General features: G+C 36.7%; 1 protein-coding gene across 1 annotated transcript; it reads left to right on the forward strand.

The window, feature by feature from the left end:
• Positions 1-502: 502 nt before the first annotated feature.
• On the forward strand, positions 503-17,982 carry LOC103028312 (protein lifeguard 1). The gene is made up of 7 exons (XM_007241072.4): positions 503-656; positions 2,866-3,168; positions 9,226-9,338; positions 12,196-12,396; positions 12,660-12,788; positions 14,607-14,750; positions 16,081-17,982. Exons 2-7 carry the CDS (start codon positions 2,874-2,876, stop codon positions 16,228-16,230), a joined length of 1,032 nt encoding a protein of 343 aa, XP_007241134.1. The 5' UTR covers positions 503-656; positions 2,866-2,873; the 3' UTR covers positions 16,231-17,982.
• Positions 17,983-18,448: the final 466 nt, after the last annotated feature.

Consider the following 18,448-nt stretch of genomic DNA (forward strand, 5'->3'; position numbering starts at 1 on the left):
AAAAGTGCACCCTATCTCATTCACTTGTGCACTACATGGTCAGCACGGAGTGATTTGACATTCATACGGGCGCTGTTCTGAGCTCTGCCGCTGGGGGCGCTGTTACCTAAAGTTAAATAAAGTAAAATAAAGTAAAGTAAAATAAAATAAAATATTTTTAAAAAGGATAAGTTAAAGTGAAATAAAGTAAAATAAAGGACAATAAAATTAAGTATTTATATAATTTTAATATAATGAGGAGAAAGAAATGAAATAAAAGGAAATCTCAAATAGTGCACCCTAATACATATTCTTTTATACTACTTAGTCATCACGGAGCGATTTGACACTGACCCGGCGCTGTTCTGCGGTCGGTCGCTGGGGTGCTGTTCTGAGGTCGGCCGCTGGGGCGCTGTTCCGCTGGGGGCCGCAGGGAGCGCTGTTCTGAGGTCGGCCGCTGGGGTGCTGTTCTGAGGTCGGCCGCTGGGGCGCTGTTCCGCTGGGGGCCGCTGGGGGCGCTGTTCTGAGGTCGGCCGCTGGGGGCGCTGTTCTGCGCTGTTCTGCTGTTGATAATAAAGCGGGTTTGTCTGATCCGGAGCTTTTCTCTGTTTTTATTTTTGATTTTAATGTTCGGCGGGATCCAGCGTTTCTCCGGCTCTAAATAAAGAGAGAAACAGGTGAGTAACGCTGTAAAAAAATAAGCGCCGTTTTTTTTTACCGGATAATCGGGGTAAATCCGCGGTAACCGTGTAGCGCTGGTTAGCGTTAGCGGGTTGTTATGGAGCCGGACTTCAGGCCTGCGCTTCAGTTCAGCTAAAAATACAGAGATTATGGTCTAAAATCCGGATTTAAACCGGTTTACTGGGTTCAGGATTAATTAACAGCGGGTAAAAGCGCTGTATCTGTTATAAACTCTACAAAGAAACCTCTAATTCACACCGCGTCACCCTACTGTCAGTTTATAGGCTTGTTGGGTTTCACTTGTGTAACATTATAATGTAAACTGAGCTGTTCAGACTGTGTTCAGTTTCTAAAAGATACAGAATATTCAGTCACAAATAAAGAGCATTTAATTCAGTTTATAAACAGTATATCCTGAAATAGATCCCTTAATTTAGTTTATACACGTTTTATCCTGAAGTAGAGAGTAACAATGTATTCTAAAGAGAGTAATTCAGTTTATACACATTTTATCCTGTAATAAAGGCTTTGATTTAGTTTATACACATTTAATCCTGGAACAGAGGCTTTAATTTACTGTATACACATTTTATCCTCAAATAGAGGCTTTCATTTAGTTTATACATGTTTTATCCTCAAATAGGGGCTTTAATTTAGTTTACACACGTTGTATCCTGAAATACAGTCTTTAATTTAGTTTATACATGCTTTATCCTGAAATAGAGGCTTTAATTTAGTTTATACATGCTTTATCCTGAAATAAAGGCCGTAATTTAGTTTACACACAATTTATCCTGAAATACAGAGCCTTTAACTCAGTTTATATACGATTTATCCTGAAATAGAGGATTTAATTCACTTTATACACGTTTTATCCTCAAATAGAGGCTTTAATACAGTTTATACATGATTTATCCTGAAATACAGGGTTTAATTTAGTTTATACATGTTTTATCCTGAAATAGAGCATTTAACTCAGTTTATACATGATTTATCCTAAACAAAAGGCCTTAATTTAGTTTATACACGATTTATCATGAAAAAGAGGCTTTAATTTAGTTTATACACATATTATCCTGAAATAGAGACTTTAATTTAGTTTATACATGTTTTATCCTGAAAAAAAGGCTTTAATTTAGTTTATACACATTTTATCCTGAAATAGCTGGTTGAACAGCAAAACCAAAACCAAGCAACACCAAACTGGTCGTCCAATAACCAGCATGACCAAGTTTTTCCCAGAGCTTATTAAACTAGTTAACCAGTTAGTGGCCAATTTCTTTTCAAGTATATGTTATGTTTTTGTCTGAGTTTGATGGTTAAACAAGCATGATATACCTGACTAAGCAAGACTACCAATATGACCATGACCAGCATCAAACACCAAGCTGTTTATCTAGTATGCAGGTCAAGACTTGGTCTATATTGTTGACCATCTTGGCCCCTAATGATAATTATGATGTTGACAGTAGATGTAAAAATATTGCCTCAATAGTCTTTTACATATTTTATTTTATCTCGCTAGAAAGTGTATCCTGTTATGATGGTCAAAAACAGACGTTCCTTCCAAAAAGATGTGGTTGAAGCAGATTATCAAATGGTTACCTAGCTAAAAATAAACAAAAGACCAACCGAAATGCCTTCTACGTGCTTATCTCTGTATGCTATTATTGTATGCCTTTTCTGTGTTTAGATTTGGCACCTGAAGAAAAGATGTTCTTATATTTTTTTTACATCAAGAGGCACAAACTTTATTGTATTATTTTACTGTTGCCCTGGACTATTTTTCTACATTTTTATATTGTTATAAATAATATAAAACCCAATGAAAAGATGATAAAAAAATCGTATGGTCATGAAAATTTGCCTTGAAGGCATGGAAACGTCATGAAAAAATCATAAAAATGTATTGGTTATAAAGTGTATAAACAAGTGTATAAACCAGCTGTAAACTGCCTACTTCACATTGTATCAACGTGTGTCATGTTTTCAGTGTTGTTTCAGTTAAAGATATTATAAAATATTTATTGTATTATACTTTAGTGAGAAACTGTGAGTGGATGTGTCTCTTTTTTAAATGTGTCACAGTTTACAATAAGTCATAGTCATATCTGGTCACATGAGCACCAACAGCCCAGTCCTCTAAGGCCTGTCTGTATGTTCACAACATAATTAATCTCCTTTTTCTCCCTCGGTCTGATACAGACCCAGCCATGGCTCAGGACAAAAGCGGCTACGTTCCAATAACCGACCACAGCCCTCAGCAGGGCTCCGGCTTCGGCCAGCCCAACCCTCCCGGCTTCGTTCTGCCGCCGCCGGATTACGCCGGGATGCCGGCGGGTCCCGGGGCTCCCGGAGGGCTTCCCTTTCCGACCCCCGGCGCTTTTGGACAGCCCATGTACGGCCAGGGCGCGCCCGGATTTCCACAAGCCCCGTTTCCACACATGGCCCCCTACGGTCAGCCCCAGAACCAGGGACCGAGCCAGCCCTACCAGTACCACCCCAGCGGTGAGTACCATCCCCTCAGCATACACATCTCCAGCCCTGTCTCAGTCAGCGCAGGACAAAGGACAGAATGTAGAACAGGCCTGGACAAGAAGTCTCAGATTTTCTGATTTCTCTCACGATAAAAGGATTCCTCACTCTATAGAGAACACTTCAACCATTTAAACTCTCAAACAACTGAAAAATAATGACAAGAAAATACATTACAGGCCAAAAGTTTGGACACACCTATTTTCATGACTATTTACATTGTAGATTCTCACTGAAGCATCAAAACTATGAATAAACACATGTGGAGTTATGTCCTTAACAAAAAAATAACATATATTTTTGACTGTGGAGGTTCAGCTCATTTTTTGTTAAGTACATAAAACTCCACGTGTTCATTCATAGTTTTGATGCTTCAGTGAGAATCTACAATGTAAATAGTCATGAAAATAAAGAAAACGCATTGAAAAAGAGAAGGTGTGTCCAAACTTTTGGCCTGTACTGTACAATACTGGATAATACATAAAAAATACTGATTAATAATAACTATAGTTGATTCTAAATAATTCTTAGTGGATTATGGATAATTCATAGTGGACACATAACTTTTTTATTTGCTTGCATTCTGGCATATTTACCTACATCAGTTCCCATTACTTACTAAGTAGCTCATAGTACCGTATTTTTCGGGCTATAAGGCGCACTTAAAATACTTATTTTTTCCCAAAAATCGTCATTGCGCCTTATAATGCAGTGCGCCTTGTGTATGGATTTTGCTTGTGTTTACTGACCTCGATTTTATGTGGTACACAGCGCTCTGTTGTGCAGAATTCCTCACCCACGCCAGAAAAAGATCCCCCTCTTGGGCTAGCGCGCGGTTACCTTTGACTGCCGTACTGCCTCTCGGCTGTGGCTCAGGGTAGCTAGTTTCCACTGTAGCTCCGTGGCCAGAACAAGGTGCCGGTAAACTTTCCTTTCCACCCGTTCTGGGGTAATAGCACAAACTGTTTCTTTTTAGCGCCCACTTCTAAGTAAAGTTAACCTCTTAACACGCGCTGGCCCACCGGCGGGCCAGAAATATTTAATATTTCATAACTGGCTGTGTTTCTGAATAGTTATGAACAGTTACAGGTTCAATATAGACATCCAATATACCATTTTAAAGCTTAGAATCTCTGCTTTTGAGCTATTTAGCCTATTTAGAGGAATATCCTTTCAGAAAATAAACATTTAGGGCGAAATATGCCTTGGTTATGATTTTAATAATTCATAACTCTCATATTTGCGTTAATCGTTCGTCCATATTTCATCGAATGCGGTCATGTCATACACCATTCGAATCGTCTGGCTCTCCGGATTCCAGAACTGTGCTTTTACTGTAGGATGTATGTTTCATGAATTAAAGCTGCGTCAGAGCGCATGTTTCCAGTAATAAAAGGCTCTCCTTTTGTCCGGGGTTAACCTCCGGTCACTGCCGCCACCCCCCAAACACACACCCGCGCTCAGCCACAGGTCCTACCTTCAAAACGCGTCCAGACTAAAGAGAATCCATCAATCCAGTCTCCTGTAATCCACAGTTATATCCAAACAGCGCTGGAAATCACTTCATCCAGAAATTAAACTTATCCAATCTTTATCTCTGTTTTAAAACCGTTTTATTCACCGAATTCGGCACAACACGCTATTACAGTCAGAAGCCTCGCGGAGTAATGCGGTACTTGCTGTGCTTCAACATAATATTATGGTCTGTCGGAGCGTTGCGGCTACCGTTGTCAGGAGCATCGCGGAGTAATACGTACTTGCTGTGCTTCAACATAATATTATGGTCTGTCGGAGCGTTGCGGCTACCGTTGTCAGGAGCGTCACGGAGTAATACGTACTTGCTGTGCTTCAAGATAATATTATGGTCTGTCGGAGCGTTGCGGCTACCGTTGTCAGGAGCGTCGCGGAGTAATACGTACTTGCTGTGCTTCAACATAGTAATATTATGGTCTGTCGGAGCGTTACGGCTACCGTTGTCAGGAGCGTAGCGGAGTAATACTAACTGTGCTTCAACATAGTCTTACGGTGTGTGTGTAAGGACCGTGAAATGGCTCCAGTTAAGAGACATGCTTAAGAGACATTTAGTGCGCCTTATAATCCAGTGCGCCTTGTGTATGGACTAACACTAAAAATAGACCGTTCACTCATCGTGCGCCTTATAATACGGTGCACCTTATAGTCCGAAAAATATGGTAAATGCTGAATAATTCATAGTGGACACTGGAAGATGCGTAGTATTATGCATTATCCAGTAGTATTTTACATAATGAATAATATTTAATAATAATAACTATAAGAGATTATGGATGCTTTTTAGCATTTCCACAGTAATTTATAGTGGATGCTGAATATCCTGTTTTTTTCCTTGTATTCTTGCCTATTTAACACCTAGTAGATGCTAAATACTATAATAATATATTGTGTGTGTATATATATATATATATATATATATATAATATAATATATTGGATACTGAAAAAATATATTGGGTACTGGATAATTTATAGTCAGTGCAAAATAATTCATAGTAGAAGCACAATCATTTATCTTAGGTACTAAGTAATTCATAGTAGATACTGAATAATTCATAATAGATGCTGAATAATTCATAGTAGATATAGAGTAATTCATAGTGAATAAAGAGTAATACATAATATATTCTGAATTATTCATAGTGGATAGATAATAACAGTGGAGAATTAACACATAGGATACTAAATAATTCATAGTGGATACTAAGTAATCTACTGAATAGGCTAGTACCGAAAAATTCATGGTGGATACTGTATACTGAACAATTTTAGTGGATATTGAATAATTTATAGCAGTTCCTTAATAAATGATAGTGGTCATTCATTATGGATACTTACAAATAGGTTATGAAATTGAAAATCTAAAACTAAAATAGACTAAATGTTAAGGGGAATTATCACTCAACACTTAAATTATAGTTTGGCCAAACATTATAGACATCATTGTTTACTTTAGACCTGAAACATTCCCACTGGGAGCACAGTGGGGGTATAGATTATTCAAATATGACATTGAGCAAGTGAACGTGAAAGCTTGGTATGTGTTTTATGTGTTATATAAAACTCATCATAACTAAAGTATGGGGCAAAGTGCAGCAGGGTTAAAGTAAAGTTAATTTTTTTTATTGCAGCTAGAGGTATGTTTGGGGGTAAAAAATAGAGATGAAGAAAATGAAATGAACATGGAAACTAGATGTTGGTAAAAATGGACAAATTAAACAAATGGAAATAGTACATGCTTTTCCATACAGTATATATAATTTTAGTGGAATAAATATTAAACAGTATAAAATATTGACAATAAAACTACATAAATGAATAAAAAAAACAGTCAAATTAAACTCAGTATGTTCTATTGTCTTTATATAGCTATGAGCGTTTGTCTGATATTTATCTGTTGTGTGCATGCTTTAACATGCTGTGTACGTCATGATTTCAAGATTTTATCTGTTCTTTTTAATGTAAGAACAGGATGGGTTTGTATTTCATGCTCAGTGGGGGTTTTTAATACAGTGTAAACCACATGTGTCAAACACAAGGCCCGCGGGCCAAATGTGGCCCGCCACGTCTTTTTATGTGGCCCGCGAGAGCTTGTAAAATCTTAGTGTCTATAATAAATAGGTCAGAAGCGTTCTTTGACCAAAAAATACATTTCCCACAATGCTTGTCGATTGTATTACCCGCAAAGTTACGGCTTACTGCCACTACACGGCAGTGTAGTCATTGATGTGGAAACCCTGCCGGAGGGAAGGCGTAACTTCGCGGGTGGAATTGAGACATGTTTATCCCGTAATATCCAGAAAAAGAAAAGTTGATGCAGACGGACGGCTGTGCTTCAAGGCGAAAGACCGGTATGCATTTTGTGTTACTGACCAAAATAAACGCTTTTTAGAAGAGATATAAATTATGTGTAAATATTTATAAGACAATAGCTGATAAAATCTGTTTTAATGAGGTTAATAAACATCACTGTGACATCGCTAGTCGCAGTTTCACCTCAGCAAAGGACGAGGAGGTGAATCACTTATCTAACCAGCCTTTACTGATTTCTGCCTGCAATAACCCTTTCAATAACCTCCAATAGCCTTTAATAGTCTCCAGTAGCCTTCAACAGTCTAACCTTGCAGCCGTGGTGTGTTCTAAACTCCGTAGTTATAAACATCCTGAGGTTAGCAGCGCGCTAACTGACCTGTTTATAATGTAATCCGAGCAGTGACTCCGGGATGGCTGCTCTAAACTGCTGCTGTTAGCTGCTTGGGCTGAAATATGAACTGTAGAGAGCTGTATTATCCGGTTAGTGGGGTTATTTTATTTCATACACAGAAGAACTTAAAATCCTGTAGCCCGTGGCTGGGCTGTAGCTCTGACTCAGTAAAGACTGTGGGCTTGTGCTGCTGCAGCTCCCACTAGTGGTTGGATGAGGAAATGCTAAATCTGTCACAGCTCACAATTTTTGATTTTATATTTATTAAGCCTCTTTTCAGTATCAAACGTTTTGATCAAAGTTAATATAACTTGTATTTTATGTCATTTCTATTCACTTGTATAGTTTGGTTCTTGATTGATGGAGTTTTTGGATTTCATAACAGGATTTATGTTAATAGAGCAACAAGCAAACATTTTTTCCATGCAACTGTAATATTTGATTGAATAAATAGTATATTGAGAGTTATTTAACATTAAGGAGTAATTACATTCATTTACATATATTACATTTGGTTACATTTTCTTATATTTATAAGTTACATCTGGCCCTCGGAGGACAGCCAATATGCCAATGTGGCCCTCGGCCAAAATGAGTTTGACACCCCTGGTGTAAACTATTTTCACTTTCACACTGCAGTTTAGTGACAGGGCACAATAAACAACTTCACTACATACTGTTATCATCGCCTACATCGACCGATTTGGCTAGAGCCAAATTTCGAAACAACATCTTTTCTGTTTCTTCACACCTGCTATTTTGATATGGAACATGACTGCTGAAGTATATTCATGATTTAAAATGGGACTGCTGAGGTAAATTCATAATAAGAACAGCACTACCGAGGTAAATTTATGATTAAAACAGCAGTGCTAAGGTAAATTCATAGTTAGAACAGCACTGTTGAAGTAAATCCATCATTAGAAAACCACTGCTGAGGTAAATGTATGATTTGATCATAGCACAGCCTAGGTAAATGTATGATTAAAGCAGCAGTGCTGAGGTAAATTCATAATTAGAACAGCCCTTCTGAGGTAAATTAGAAAAACACAGCTGAGGTAAATGTATAGTTAAAATCGAGGTCCTAAGGTAAATTCATAATTAGAAAAGCACTTCTAAGGTAATAAGGTAAACTTATGAGTAGAACAACACTACCGAGGTAAATGTATGATTAAAACAGCAGTGTTAAGGTAAATTCATAATTAAAACAGCACTGCTGAGGTAAGTATATGATTGATCATAGCACTGCTTAGGTAAATTCATGATTAAATTATCACTGCTGAGGTAAATGTATGAGTAGAACAGCACTGCTGAGGTTAATTTATGTATAGAAAGGCACTGCTGAGGTAAATGAACGATTAAAACAGCAGTGATGTGGTAAATCAGAAAAGCACTGCTGAGCTAAATGTATGATTAGAATGCAGGGTGCTGTAAGTGTACTGAGGAAATGAGAGCAGTAAAAGGAATTAGGAGATGAACGTTAATGACTGAAACAGTTTCTGTATTAGTACTAGTTCCATAGTCTTGGGAAGGAAACGTGAGTATGTTTGTGTAGCTAAATATTACTTAATACAACAAATACAGTAAATAATGCTATATATTTATCATATTATAAATAACAAATAAATAACAAACCATACAATTTTAATATACTGAGAGCCTTTAATTTGAAATATGAAGTCTGAGAAGCACATAGTTAATAAATGAATAAAAGTATTATATGATTCATAAAAGGTTATTGTTATTGATCTTAAACTGCAGTGATCTTTACCTCCTCCTCTTTTGTTCCTCTAGAGCCGATGAGCGATCCGTACCAAAGCACTGATGAACCTCCAGCCTACGATCATGATGACATCCGGATCTCTGGGTTCGACGATAAAGCAGTCAGACGAGCCTTCATACGCAAGGTAGTGGGGCTGTGTCCCAAATCTACAATATACACTATATACTGTTATTATATGTATATATGCTCTATTAATGTGCATAGTTTTCTCAAAATATCATCCTGTGACATAGATAAAAGTGAATTTAAGATATTTTTTCCACTGATAAAAGTATAATATAACCACTTTTTATTTTCATTGCAATCAAGTATGTCTATGAGCTATTTAAACATTTTCATTAAATTACTAACACAAAATCACTCTTACATAAAGATCTCACCAACTTTATTCTTACCAGTTTCATTCCCTTTCAGAATGAGCCGTTTAAAGGCTTTGTCACTTTTTTTATGCAAATAAGCTCTCGCTGGTGTTAGCTTGTGCTAAATGGCAAATCAAGAGCAAGCTGGTAACTAGAACTAGAAGCACAAAACTCATTATTTGAAAGTTCTTAGATGTTCCTCATCTGCTGACTTGCCACATACAGTATGGGAATGTGAATAATGCTAAGCTAAATGCTAAGCTAACACTGCTGCACAGTGGACTGACATCACAGAGACTGACCAGTGGTTTGAGTTTAATAAGGGGAAAGATAAGTGTGTCTGGCAGCAGTAGAACAAAGTTTAAGTACATGGTGTTGTTCTATAATAGAGTTTAAGTACATGGTGTTGTTCTACAATAGTGTTAAAGTTAATGGTTGATTTGTTTTGTGCTAACCTAATTTTTGATTTTCCCAGTTTCTGCCACTGTCTGAGGCCCTACTTAACATACATTGCTTGTATGTTACAGTACTGCATTGTGTAATTTAATACTAAAGTATGAAGAAAAACATGTGGAACTATTTAGTAAAACAAAAAAAAAGTGTTAAACAAACCAGAATGTATTTTATATATTTTACATTTTATAAAGTAGCACATTTTGCTTAGATGACAGTTTTGCACATCTCTGCTGGATTTTCTCAGTCAGCTATATGAGGTAGAGTCACCTAGAATTCAGGCTTTCATTTAACAGCTGTGCTGAACTCATCAAGAGTTAATTACTTGAAGTTGTGGAGAGTTGGTATACAGTGAATAGCTCTATTTAAGTAATGTTCTAATCAAGATTATGGCAATAACTACTCAATTAAGTAAAGATACTTAAACACTTAGTTCTTAAATAGTTTAATAATAAATGGAGGTCAGTCAATCCCAAAAGAAAAAATTCAAGAACAAGGCCATCAAAAACATTTTGATGAAACTGGCACTCATCAGGACCACAAGAGTTTCCTCTGTTGTATAGGATAAGTTAATCAGAGTTAACAGCCTTAAAAAACACAAGTTAACAAACAGCTCCCCAGATAAGAGCATCTAAATGCTTCTTCACAGAGGTTTTTTTTATCATCACTTTTTAGTACTACATGGTCCCTTATGTGTTCCTTTATAGTCTGGATGACTCCAGTAGTCTCTGGCTGCGTGCCGCTATCTCACATGGGTCAATATCCACTGAAATAGAAACAAGGAAACCACCTGTGGCTTTGCTGTCAGATGCTTCTGCCTTCGTTACATGGTGCTACCAGCATCACGTGTTCCATAGGTCTCCATGTGTTTCCTCTCAGACACGTGAAGAACCACACATCTCACACCACAACTGCTGCAAACAAACCAACACCAGAGCTCAACACGCTTAGAGGAGAACTGTTAACTAACTAACTCACTGCTAGGGCTGTTCTAATCATACATTTACATCAGCACTGCTATTCTAGTCATATATTTACCATAGCATTTTTATTTTAAACATAAATTTATCCCCGTTGTGCTGTTATAATCGTACGTTCATCTCAGCAGCGCTGTTCTAATCATAAGTTTACCACAGTAGTGCTGTTCTAATCATATATTTATGTTAGCATTTTTATTCTAAAAATAAATTTACCTCAGTAGCGCTGTTCTAATCATTCGTTTACCTCAGCAGTTCTATTCTAAACTTAAATGTACCTTAGCAGTGCTATTCTGCTCATACAGTTACCTCAGCAGTGCTGTCCTAATATATTTACCTTAGCAGTTCTATTCTAATCATACATTTACCTCAGTAGTGCTATTTTTTATCAAATCCTTACCTCAGCAGTACTGTTCTAATCATGAATTGACTTCAGTGCTGTTCTAATGGTACATTTACTTTAGCAGTGCTGTTCTGATCCTAAATATAACTCAGCAGTGCTGTTCTGATCCTAAATATAACTCAGCAGTGCTGTTCTAATCATGCGTTTACCTCAGCAGTGCTGTTCTAATTATGCGTTTACCTCAGCAGTGCTGTTCTAATCATACGTTTACCTCAGCAGTGCTGTTCTAATTATGCGTTTACCTCAGCAGTGCTGTTCTAATCATACATTTATCTGAGCAGTGCTGTTCTAATCATGCGTTTATCTCAGCAGTGCTGTTCTAATCATGCGTTTACCTCAGCAGTGCTGTTCTAATCATCCATTTACCTCAGCAGTGCTGTTCCAATCATACGTTTACCTCAGAGGTGCTGTTCTAATCAATTCTAAATCAAGGTGAAATATAGGGAGACACCTCCCAGTAGTACTGTAGTTTTTTCACTAAACTAACTGGACTAAATGTGCTGTATACAGTGTAACAAACCCAGGAACCATGTTTTGGGCTTTGGTCCTGTCAGTGACCTTAATTTTTTATAGCTTTAGTATTTTTTATATGTAGTTTATACATTTATACACACAAAATGCCCCAAACTTTAGATCAGAAAAATGCACAGGAATGGCTCTAATTATTCATAAGTATTATGGTCAACATTGTTTTATTATAACATGTAACAGAAACATTGTAGAAATTTAAGTATAAATAAATATAATTCTTAATTTTCACATTTGTTTATATTTCTATTCTGTTTTTAGGTGTTTCTGGTTCTTACGGCTCAGCTGGTCGTCACCTTCTCCTTCGTGGCTCTTTTCACCTTCGAGAAGAACATTAAAACATTTGTGCAGCAGAACGTCTGGACGTATTATGTCTCCTATGCTGTGTTTATCATCCCACTTATCGCCATCAGCTGCTGTGGAGAGTTCCGCCGTAAACACCCCTGGAACCTGGTGGCCCTGGTAAGCGCTTTACATTGTAATCATGCATATACCTCAGGGATGCTATTCTAATGAAAAAAATACCTTAGTAGTCCTATTCTAATCATGCATTTACCTCAGGAGTGCTATTTCATTCATGCATTTACCTCAGCCGTGCTATTCTAACCATGCATTTATATCAGGAGTGCTATTCTAATGAAAAATACATCTGTAGTTCTACTCTAATCATGAATTTAAATGTGCATTAAATGTAAATTTACTTTCATTTTGTTGTTGTATTTCAGTCCATCCTGACTCTCAGCATGTCCTACATGACTGGGATGATCGCCAGCTTCTACGATACTGACACCGTCGTCATGGCCGTCGGCATTACTGTCGTGGTTTGCTTTACAGTGGTCATCTTCTCTATGCAGGTCAGTCAGCGCTTCAAAATTTGGACACACCTTTTCATTGTTTTCATGTTTTGTTTCTTTATTATTTTTTTTATTATATTCTAGATTAATATTAAAGACAATCAAGGGACACAAATTGAGTAAGCAGTAAAAAAAAGTGCATGTCCTCCACAATCCCCTGACCCCTAACCCAGCTGAGATGGGTGATCTGGATATTCTAAACAATAACTTGCACTAGAAATGTCAATTGTGATCTTGACAATATGAAATGTTAAAATAATCAAAGTGTTCAATGTGAACATGTGCAAATTGGTTTAATGCCTAGAACCCTATTATATATGTCTTAATCCTAATGCCAAAACAGTTTATCTGTGAAGTTCCACAGGGTTTAATTGTGGGAAATGCAGACCTCCAATACCTTTGCAAGACAAATATATTCATACCTCCTGAACTTTTCACATTTTGTCACATTATAACCACAAACCTAAATGCATTTTATTGAGAATTAAAGTGATTGACCAACACAAAGTATCACATAAATGTGAAATGAAATGAAATTATTACATGTTTTTTTTTTTTACATTTAAACTGTCCCATGCAAAAGTGTTCAGCTCCCTTTACTCTAAGTCAACTATAAGTCCTGCACTCCACAAATTTGTTTTTTTTTTTATAACAATGGCAAGAAGAAAAACATTGTTGAAAGCAAGACACAGGAAGTGCCATTTGCAGTTTGTAGCCACAAGCTATGTAGGAACACAGCAAACATGTGGAAGAATGTTCTGTGGTCAGATGAGACCATAGTTGTTTTTGGCCTAACTAAAAGTGCAATGTGTAACGGAAAAGTAACACTGCTGATCACCCAGAACACACCATCCCCAAAGTTAAAACATGGTGGTGGCAGCATCATGCTGTGGGGATGCTTCTCTTCAGCAGGGACAGGGAAGTTGGTCAGAGTTGATGGGGAGATGGATGGAGATAAATACAGGGTAGCCCTGAAAGAAAAAACCTCTTTGAGGCTGCAAAAGACTTGAAACCTTCCAGCAAGACAATGACACTAAACATACAGCCAGAGCTACAGTGGAATTTTAGGTTTAGATCAGAGAATATTCATGTGTTAGAATGATCCAGTCAAAGTCCTAAAAGACCTAAATCCCATTGGGCTTCTGTGACAAGACATGAAAACTGCTGTTCACAGACGCTCTCCATCCAACCTCGCTGAACTTGAGCCGTTTTAAGAAGAATGAGCAAAAATCTCTAGATGCTCAAAGCTGGTAGAGACAAACCCCAAAATACTTGCAGCTGTAATTGCAGTGAAAGGTGGCTTTACTCAGTATTGATATAGGGGGCTGAATACTTTTGCACTTCACACTTTTCAGATTTATATTTTATTAAAACTTTGAAAATCAAGTATAGTTATGTATATGTTGAGCTACTTTGCGTTGTACCATCACTTCAAATCTCAATAAAATACATTTAATTTTGTGGTTGTAAGGTGACAAAATTAAGAAAAGTTCAAGGGGTATGAATATTTTTTTGCAAGCCACTGTATAAAACAGATAATTATGATAAATCAGGTCCTTATTGAAAGTGAGAGCTTGCATACAGGATTTAATTGGTTTTAAAGGTAGGATTAAAGTATTATGCAGGCAGATCAGCAGCTAATGCATGATGTTAGACTCCATTTCCTCCAGTAAGAATAATATTCAGAATGAAATCAGCAAATTTTATACCTTTTTTAATAGATTTTTTATTCCTTAGTTTTAAAACTGTTGTATAATCTGAATTTAATGAAAATCTGAAAAGGAACTCTCTTCTCTCTCTCTGTTTCCGAATCTCCAGAGCAAGTATGACTTCACATCCTGTATGGGCGTGCTGTTCGTCTGCGTCATCGTCCTTTTTGTCTTCGGGATCCTCTGCATCTTCATCAGGAACAAGATCCTGGACATCGTCTACGCCTCTCTGGGTGCTCTGGTCTTCACCTGCGTAAGAACTAAGAATAATTGTCTACTTCTTAATTACTGAATGATGGAAAGCTGAAATTAGTCTCTATTAATCTTAATTATTATTAATTTTATTTTATTTCTCCGTTCCATATTAAATGCTGCAGCCTCTGCTGCCTGTTGCACCATTTAAGGTGGAATAGGGGAGTTAGCTAGCTAGCAAACTAGACAGACAGAGGGACAGACAGAGCTGTTACACAACACAGTGGAAACAAAAACTAATAATAGGGGTAGTACACTAACAAATATAAGACTATAGAAGATTCTAACTTAGATTTAAAATATTAACTATGCCTTATTAAATATGATTTTAAATATTCCTCATTCAGAATGTTTTATTTTTAATCATAAATTTAGGCAAATACGAAAGTTATGACACAAGTTCTACGTGAAATTTCTTAAATGAATAAAAATTGTGCATAAAATGTGCAGGAAAATAAGATATCAATTCGATGTTTTCTCTAAATGGTAGAGCTAAGCGGTGAAATGGGATTGGGCCTAAATCATATTTGATTTTAGTTGTTTTTTGCAGTGTATTTAATACATAAATCAAGCTTTTTTCCAGGTTAGTGGTTATAAAAACGTGAAATGTGGCAAATATGAAGGTTATGACACAAGCTCTATGTGAAATGTCTTTAAATGAATAGAAATTGTGCCTGAAATGTGCAGGAAAATTAGATAACAATTCCTTTTTGTGTTTCTCTAAGTGGTAGAGCTAAGAGGTGAAATGGGATTGGGCATAAATCTTTATTTGCTTTTCAAGTAAAGTGTATTTAAAGCCCTATCCAGACTGCATTAGTTTCTCAGGTGGTTCTGGGGTAATTATTTCTTTCATGGGGGATCCTCTGTGATTTTATTATCGTCCAGAACGACCATGTATGTGTTTTTCTCAGACATCCCCTGAGAAAATTGTCCATTTGGGCGCGTTGCAACTGAGATCCATGTAAACACAACAGCGAGTGGAAATGGAGGGGCTACTGAACGCGATGTCATGTGACCGAGAAAAAAGCCTAAAAAGTCACTGGTTTTAGTTTAATCACGGAGTAGAAGTGTAAAATATTTTTCACACACGTGCCCCTGAGAAACTAATTCTGTCTGGATAGGGCATCAGTGGTAATTTAGAAGACTGGAATGTGGCAAATGAAAATCATTGTGAATCATCATATGGAAGTTATTTGTGAAATGCTTTAAATGAATGGAAATTGTGCCTAAAATGTGCCTAAAAAAGCCTAAGTCTTTATTTTATATATTTTTTATTTATTTTCTAATTCTGTTGAATAATTGGTATGAATTGTTGTGTTTTCTGTGTGCAGTTCTTGGCCGTGGACACTCAGCTGCTGCTGGGGAATAAGAAGCTGTCCCTGAGCCCTGAGGAGTACGTATTCGGAGCGCTGAACCTCTACCTGGACATCATCAACATCTTCCTGTACATCTTACAGATCGTGGGCAGAAGCCGTAACTAAGCGGGTGGTGGGAAAAGACGGGGAAATGAAGGTTGCGTATAAAGATCTGTACAAGCCTTACCCGACTCTGATATTCCGGGGCTGAAACTGTGTTCATACGCAGCACTCGCTCTGTGATTCAGGCCCGTTTGGTGCAGCTGTGCTTTGAACCCCCTTGTTATTATTATAATTAATATTATTATTTATCTACGCTGAGCCTGAATCACCTAAACAATGCTAATGCTAATGAATCTGAAAGATCAAATTATTAATATTATATGAAGTGTGCACCAGATCACCAGACGGTGTTCGTAAATCACAGAGCATCTCCCTTCTCTGACTGTATCGCTGCTCTTTCTCTGTAAATATAGTTAAAACTGTTTTTTTCCTCACTTATATTTTAGTTTGTTTATGTTGTGCTTTATAATTATTTTCTAATCGGATTGAGAAATCGTACAAGTTTAAGTTCTGATAACTTATCACTTTATTTCTGTTACTAACGTTTGGGTAGTATATAGTATGTTTATGTAAACATGTAGGGGTTTTTACAGTCCTGTGCAAAAGGTTCGGCACCCCTGTTGAAGCTTATATACTATAGTATATATTATATACCATGAATATGTCACTAACATCCAATGAGAATTTTAAATTTGGCTATTTGAATGCTGTAGCTGCTCTATACACTGAATAAATTATTCTGGATGAAAAGAAGCATATAGAGACCAATAGACTAATAGAAAAAAGCTTATTCTTTAACACTAATTTCCATTCAAAGTTAATTTAAAGAACATTTTATCTTAGATTTTTTTCATTGGACAGCGAAAAAGGTCTAATTATTATATTTCTCTGGGTTTATAAAACAAAAAAACAGTCCAAAATCATACCAGCTTCTTTTTATCTCAGGATGTGTTTTTTGATTCTTTTCCTTTTCTAAAATATATTTCATAGTACAAGTCAAAATTTTAGACAAACCTTAAATTCCATGTTTTTTCAAAAACGTTATGATGAAACTCTGACAAACACTCCTTATAACTTAGAACAGAGTTAATCAATATAACTGCTGTAGGCTGAATGATTTAAGCTATAATAAATACAGTAGCAGTCAAATTTAGGACACCACTTCGCTTTTCAGTCATTTTCGGCTGTATTTGCATTCTTATAAACATTGTAGATTATTAATCAAAACGTCAAAACTATGAAGGAACGTTTATATGTAGTTAACAAAAGAAGGGTTTGAATACAAAGTATAAAACATTCTTGTATTAAACTTTAATCTATAATGTAGAAAATAACGATCTAAAAGAATGAGAGGGTGTTTCCAGATTTTAGACTTGCACTTGCATATTATGGAATTTGTTGGTTCTTGCAGTGTATTTAATAGATAATTTAAGCTATTTTCCAGGTTAGTTTCATCTAAAAGACAAGACAAAAGTTATGACATAAGTACTATGTGAAATGTATTAAATGAATAGAAATTGTGGATTAAAATGTGCCGGAAAATTAGATAATAATTCGATTTTTTTTTTTTAAACGGGTGCATAAATCTTGGCATAGGACTGTTTATATCCATTATTCTATATTTTGCTTTGTGATTATTTTGATCTGACATGCTGTTTTAGTGAGATGAACTGCTGTAGTTTTAGAAGGTTGTTTTGCAGCCTTTTGATTAGTATCCTGCACTGCGCTCCACGTGACGCCGAGGAGAGTGGCATGCCGGACCTGTATCTGATGGTGATAAAAGAAGTGAAATAAACACTTTATTTTGGCGTCTTACTGGGACGAGTTTTTGTCATTTATTTTGGAATTCGGGACTATGCAAATGGGGCACTATGACATCACACTCCACATGCACACCATGCATTGTAATATCACAGTGGAATGTTTTTCAAATCATTTTGACTTAAGATTAAAGGTGGACAGGTCGGTTTTATTTAAGTGTCTCTGGAGTTGAAGGGTTGACTCCGATTTGACGATGGCCGAGAAGCAGGACCGTGATTGGCTGAGCGTTCAGAACTGATCCCTCCAGCTGGAGGTGAACGATCTCAGGACCATGCTGAGTGTGATGAAGGAGAACATGGAGCTTCGTTACGAGCTATGAAGCTTCACTTCAGCCAATGAAAGTGCAGGGCACTTGGGTACAGCAGGTGAACTAACTACAATACACTCTACACTGCATTACTTTCAGAGATTAATTATCTGAATTATGTTCCAGACATGGGAAAATATCTGAATATGAGTG

Source organism: Astyanax mexicanus, chromosome 1 (genome assembly GCF_023375975.1).
Source record: "Astyanax mexicanus isolate ESR-SI-001 chromosome 1, AstMex3_surface, whole genome shotgun sequence".
Lineage (NCBI taxonomy): Eukaryota > Metazoa > Chordata > Actinopteri > Characiformes > Acestrorhamphidae > Astyanax > Astyanax mexicanus.

What these genes read in the sequence shown, in the direction of transcription:
- LOC103028312 (XM_007241072.4), top strand. Translation starts at nt 2,874, where the DNA reads ATGGCTCAGGACAAAAGCGGCTACGTTCCAATAACCGACCACAGCCCT. An exon ending in CCTGGAACCTGGTGGCCCTG is followed by an intron (nt 12,397 to 12,659) that starts GTAAGCGCTTTA and finishes GTTGTATTTCAG; the next exon opens with TCCATCCTGACTCTCAGCAT. An exon ending in TGGTCATCTTCTCTATGCAG is followed by an intron (nt 12,789 to 14,606) that starts GTCAGTCAGCGC and finishes CCGAATCTCCAG; the next exon opens with AGCAAGTATGACTTCACATC.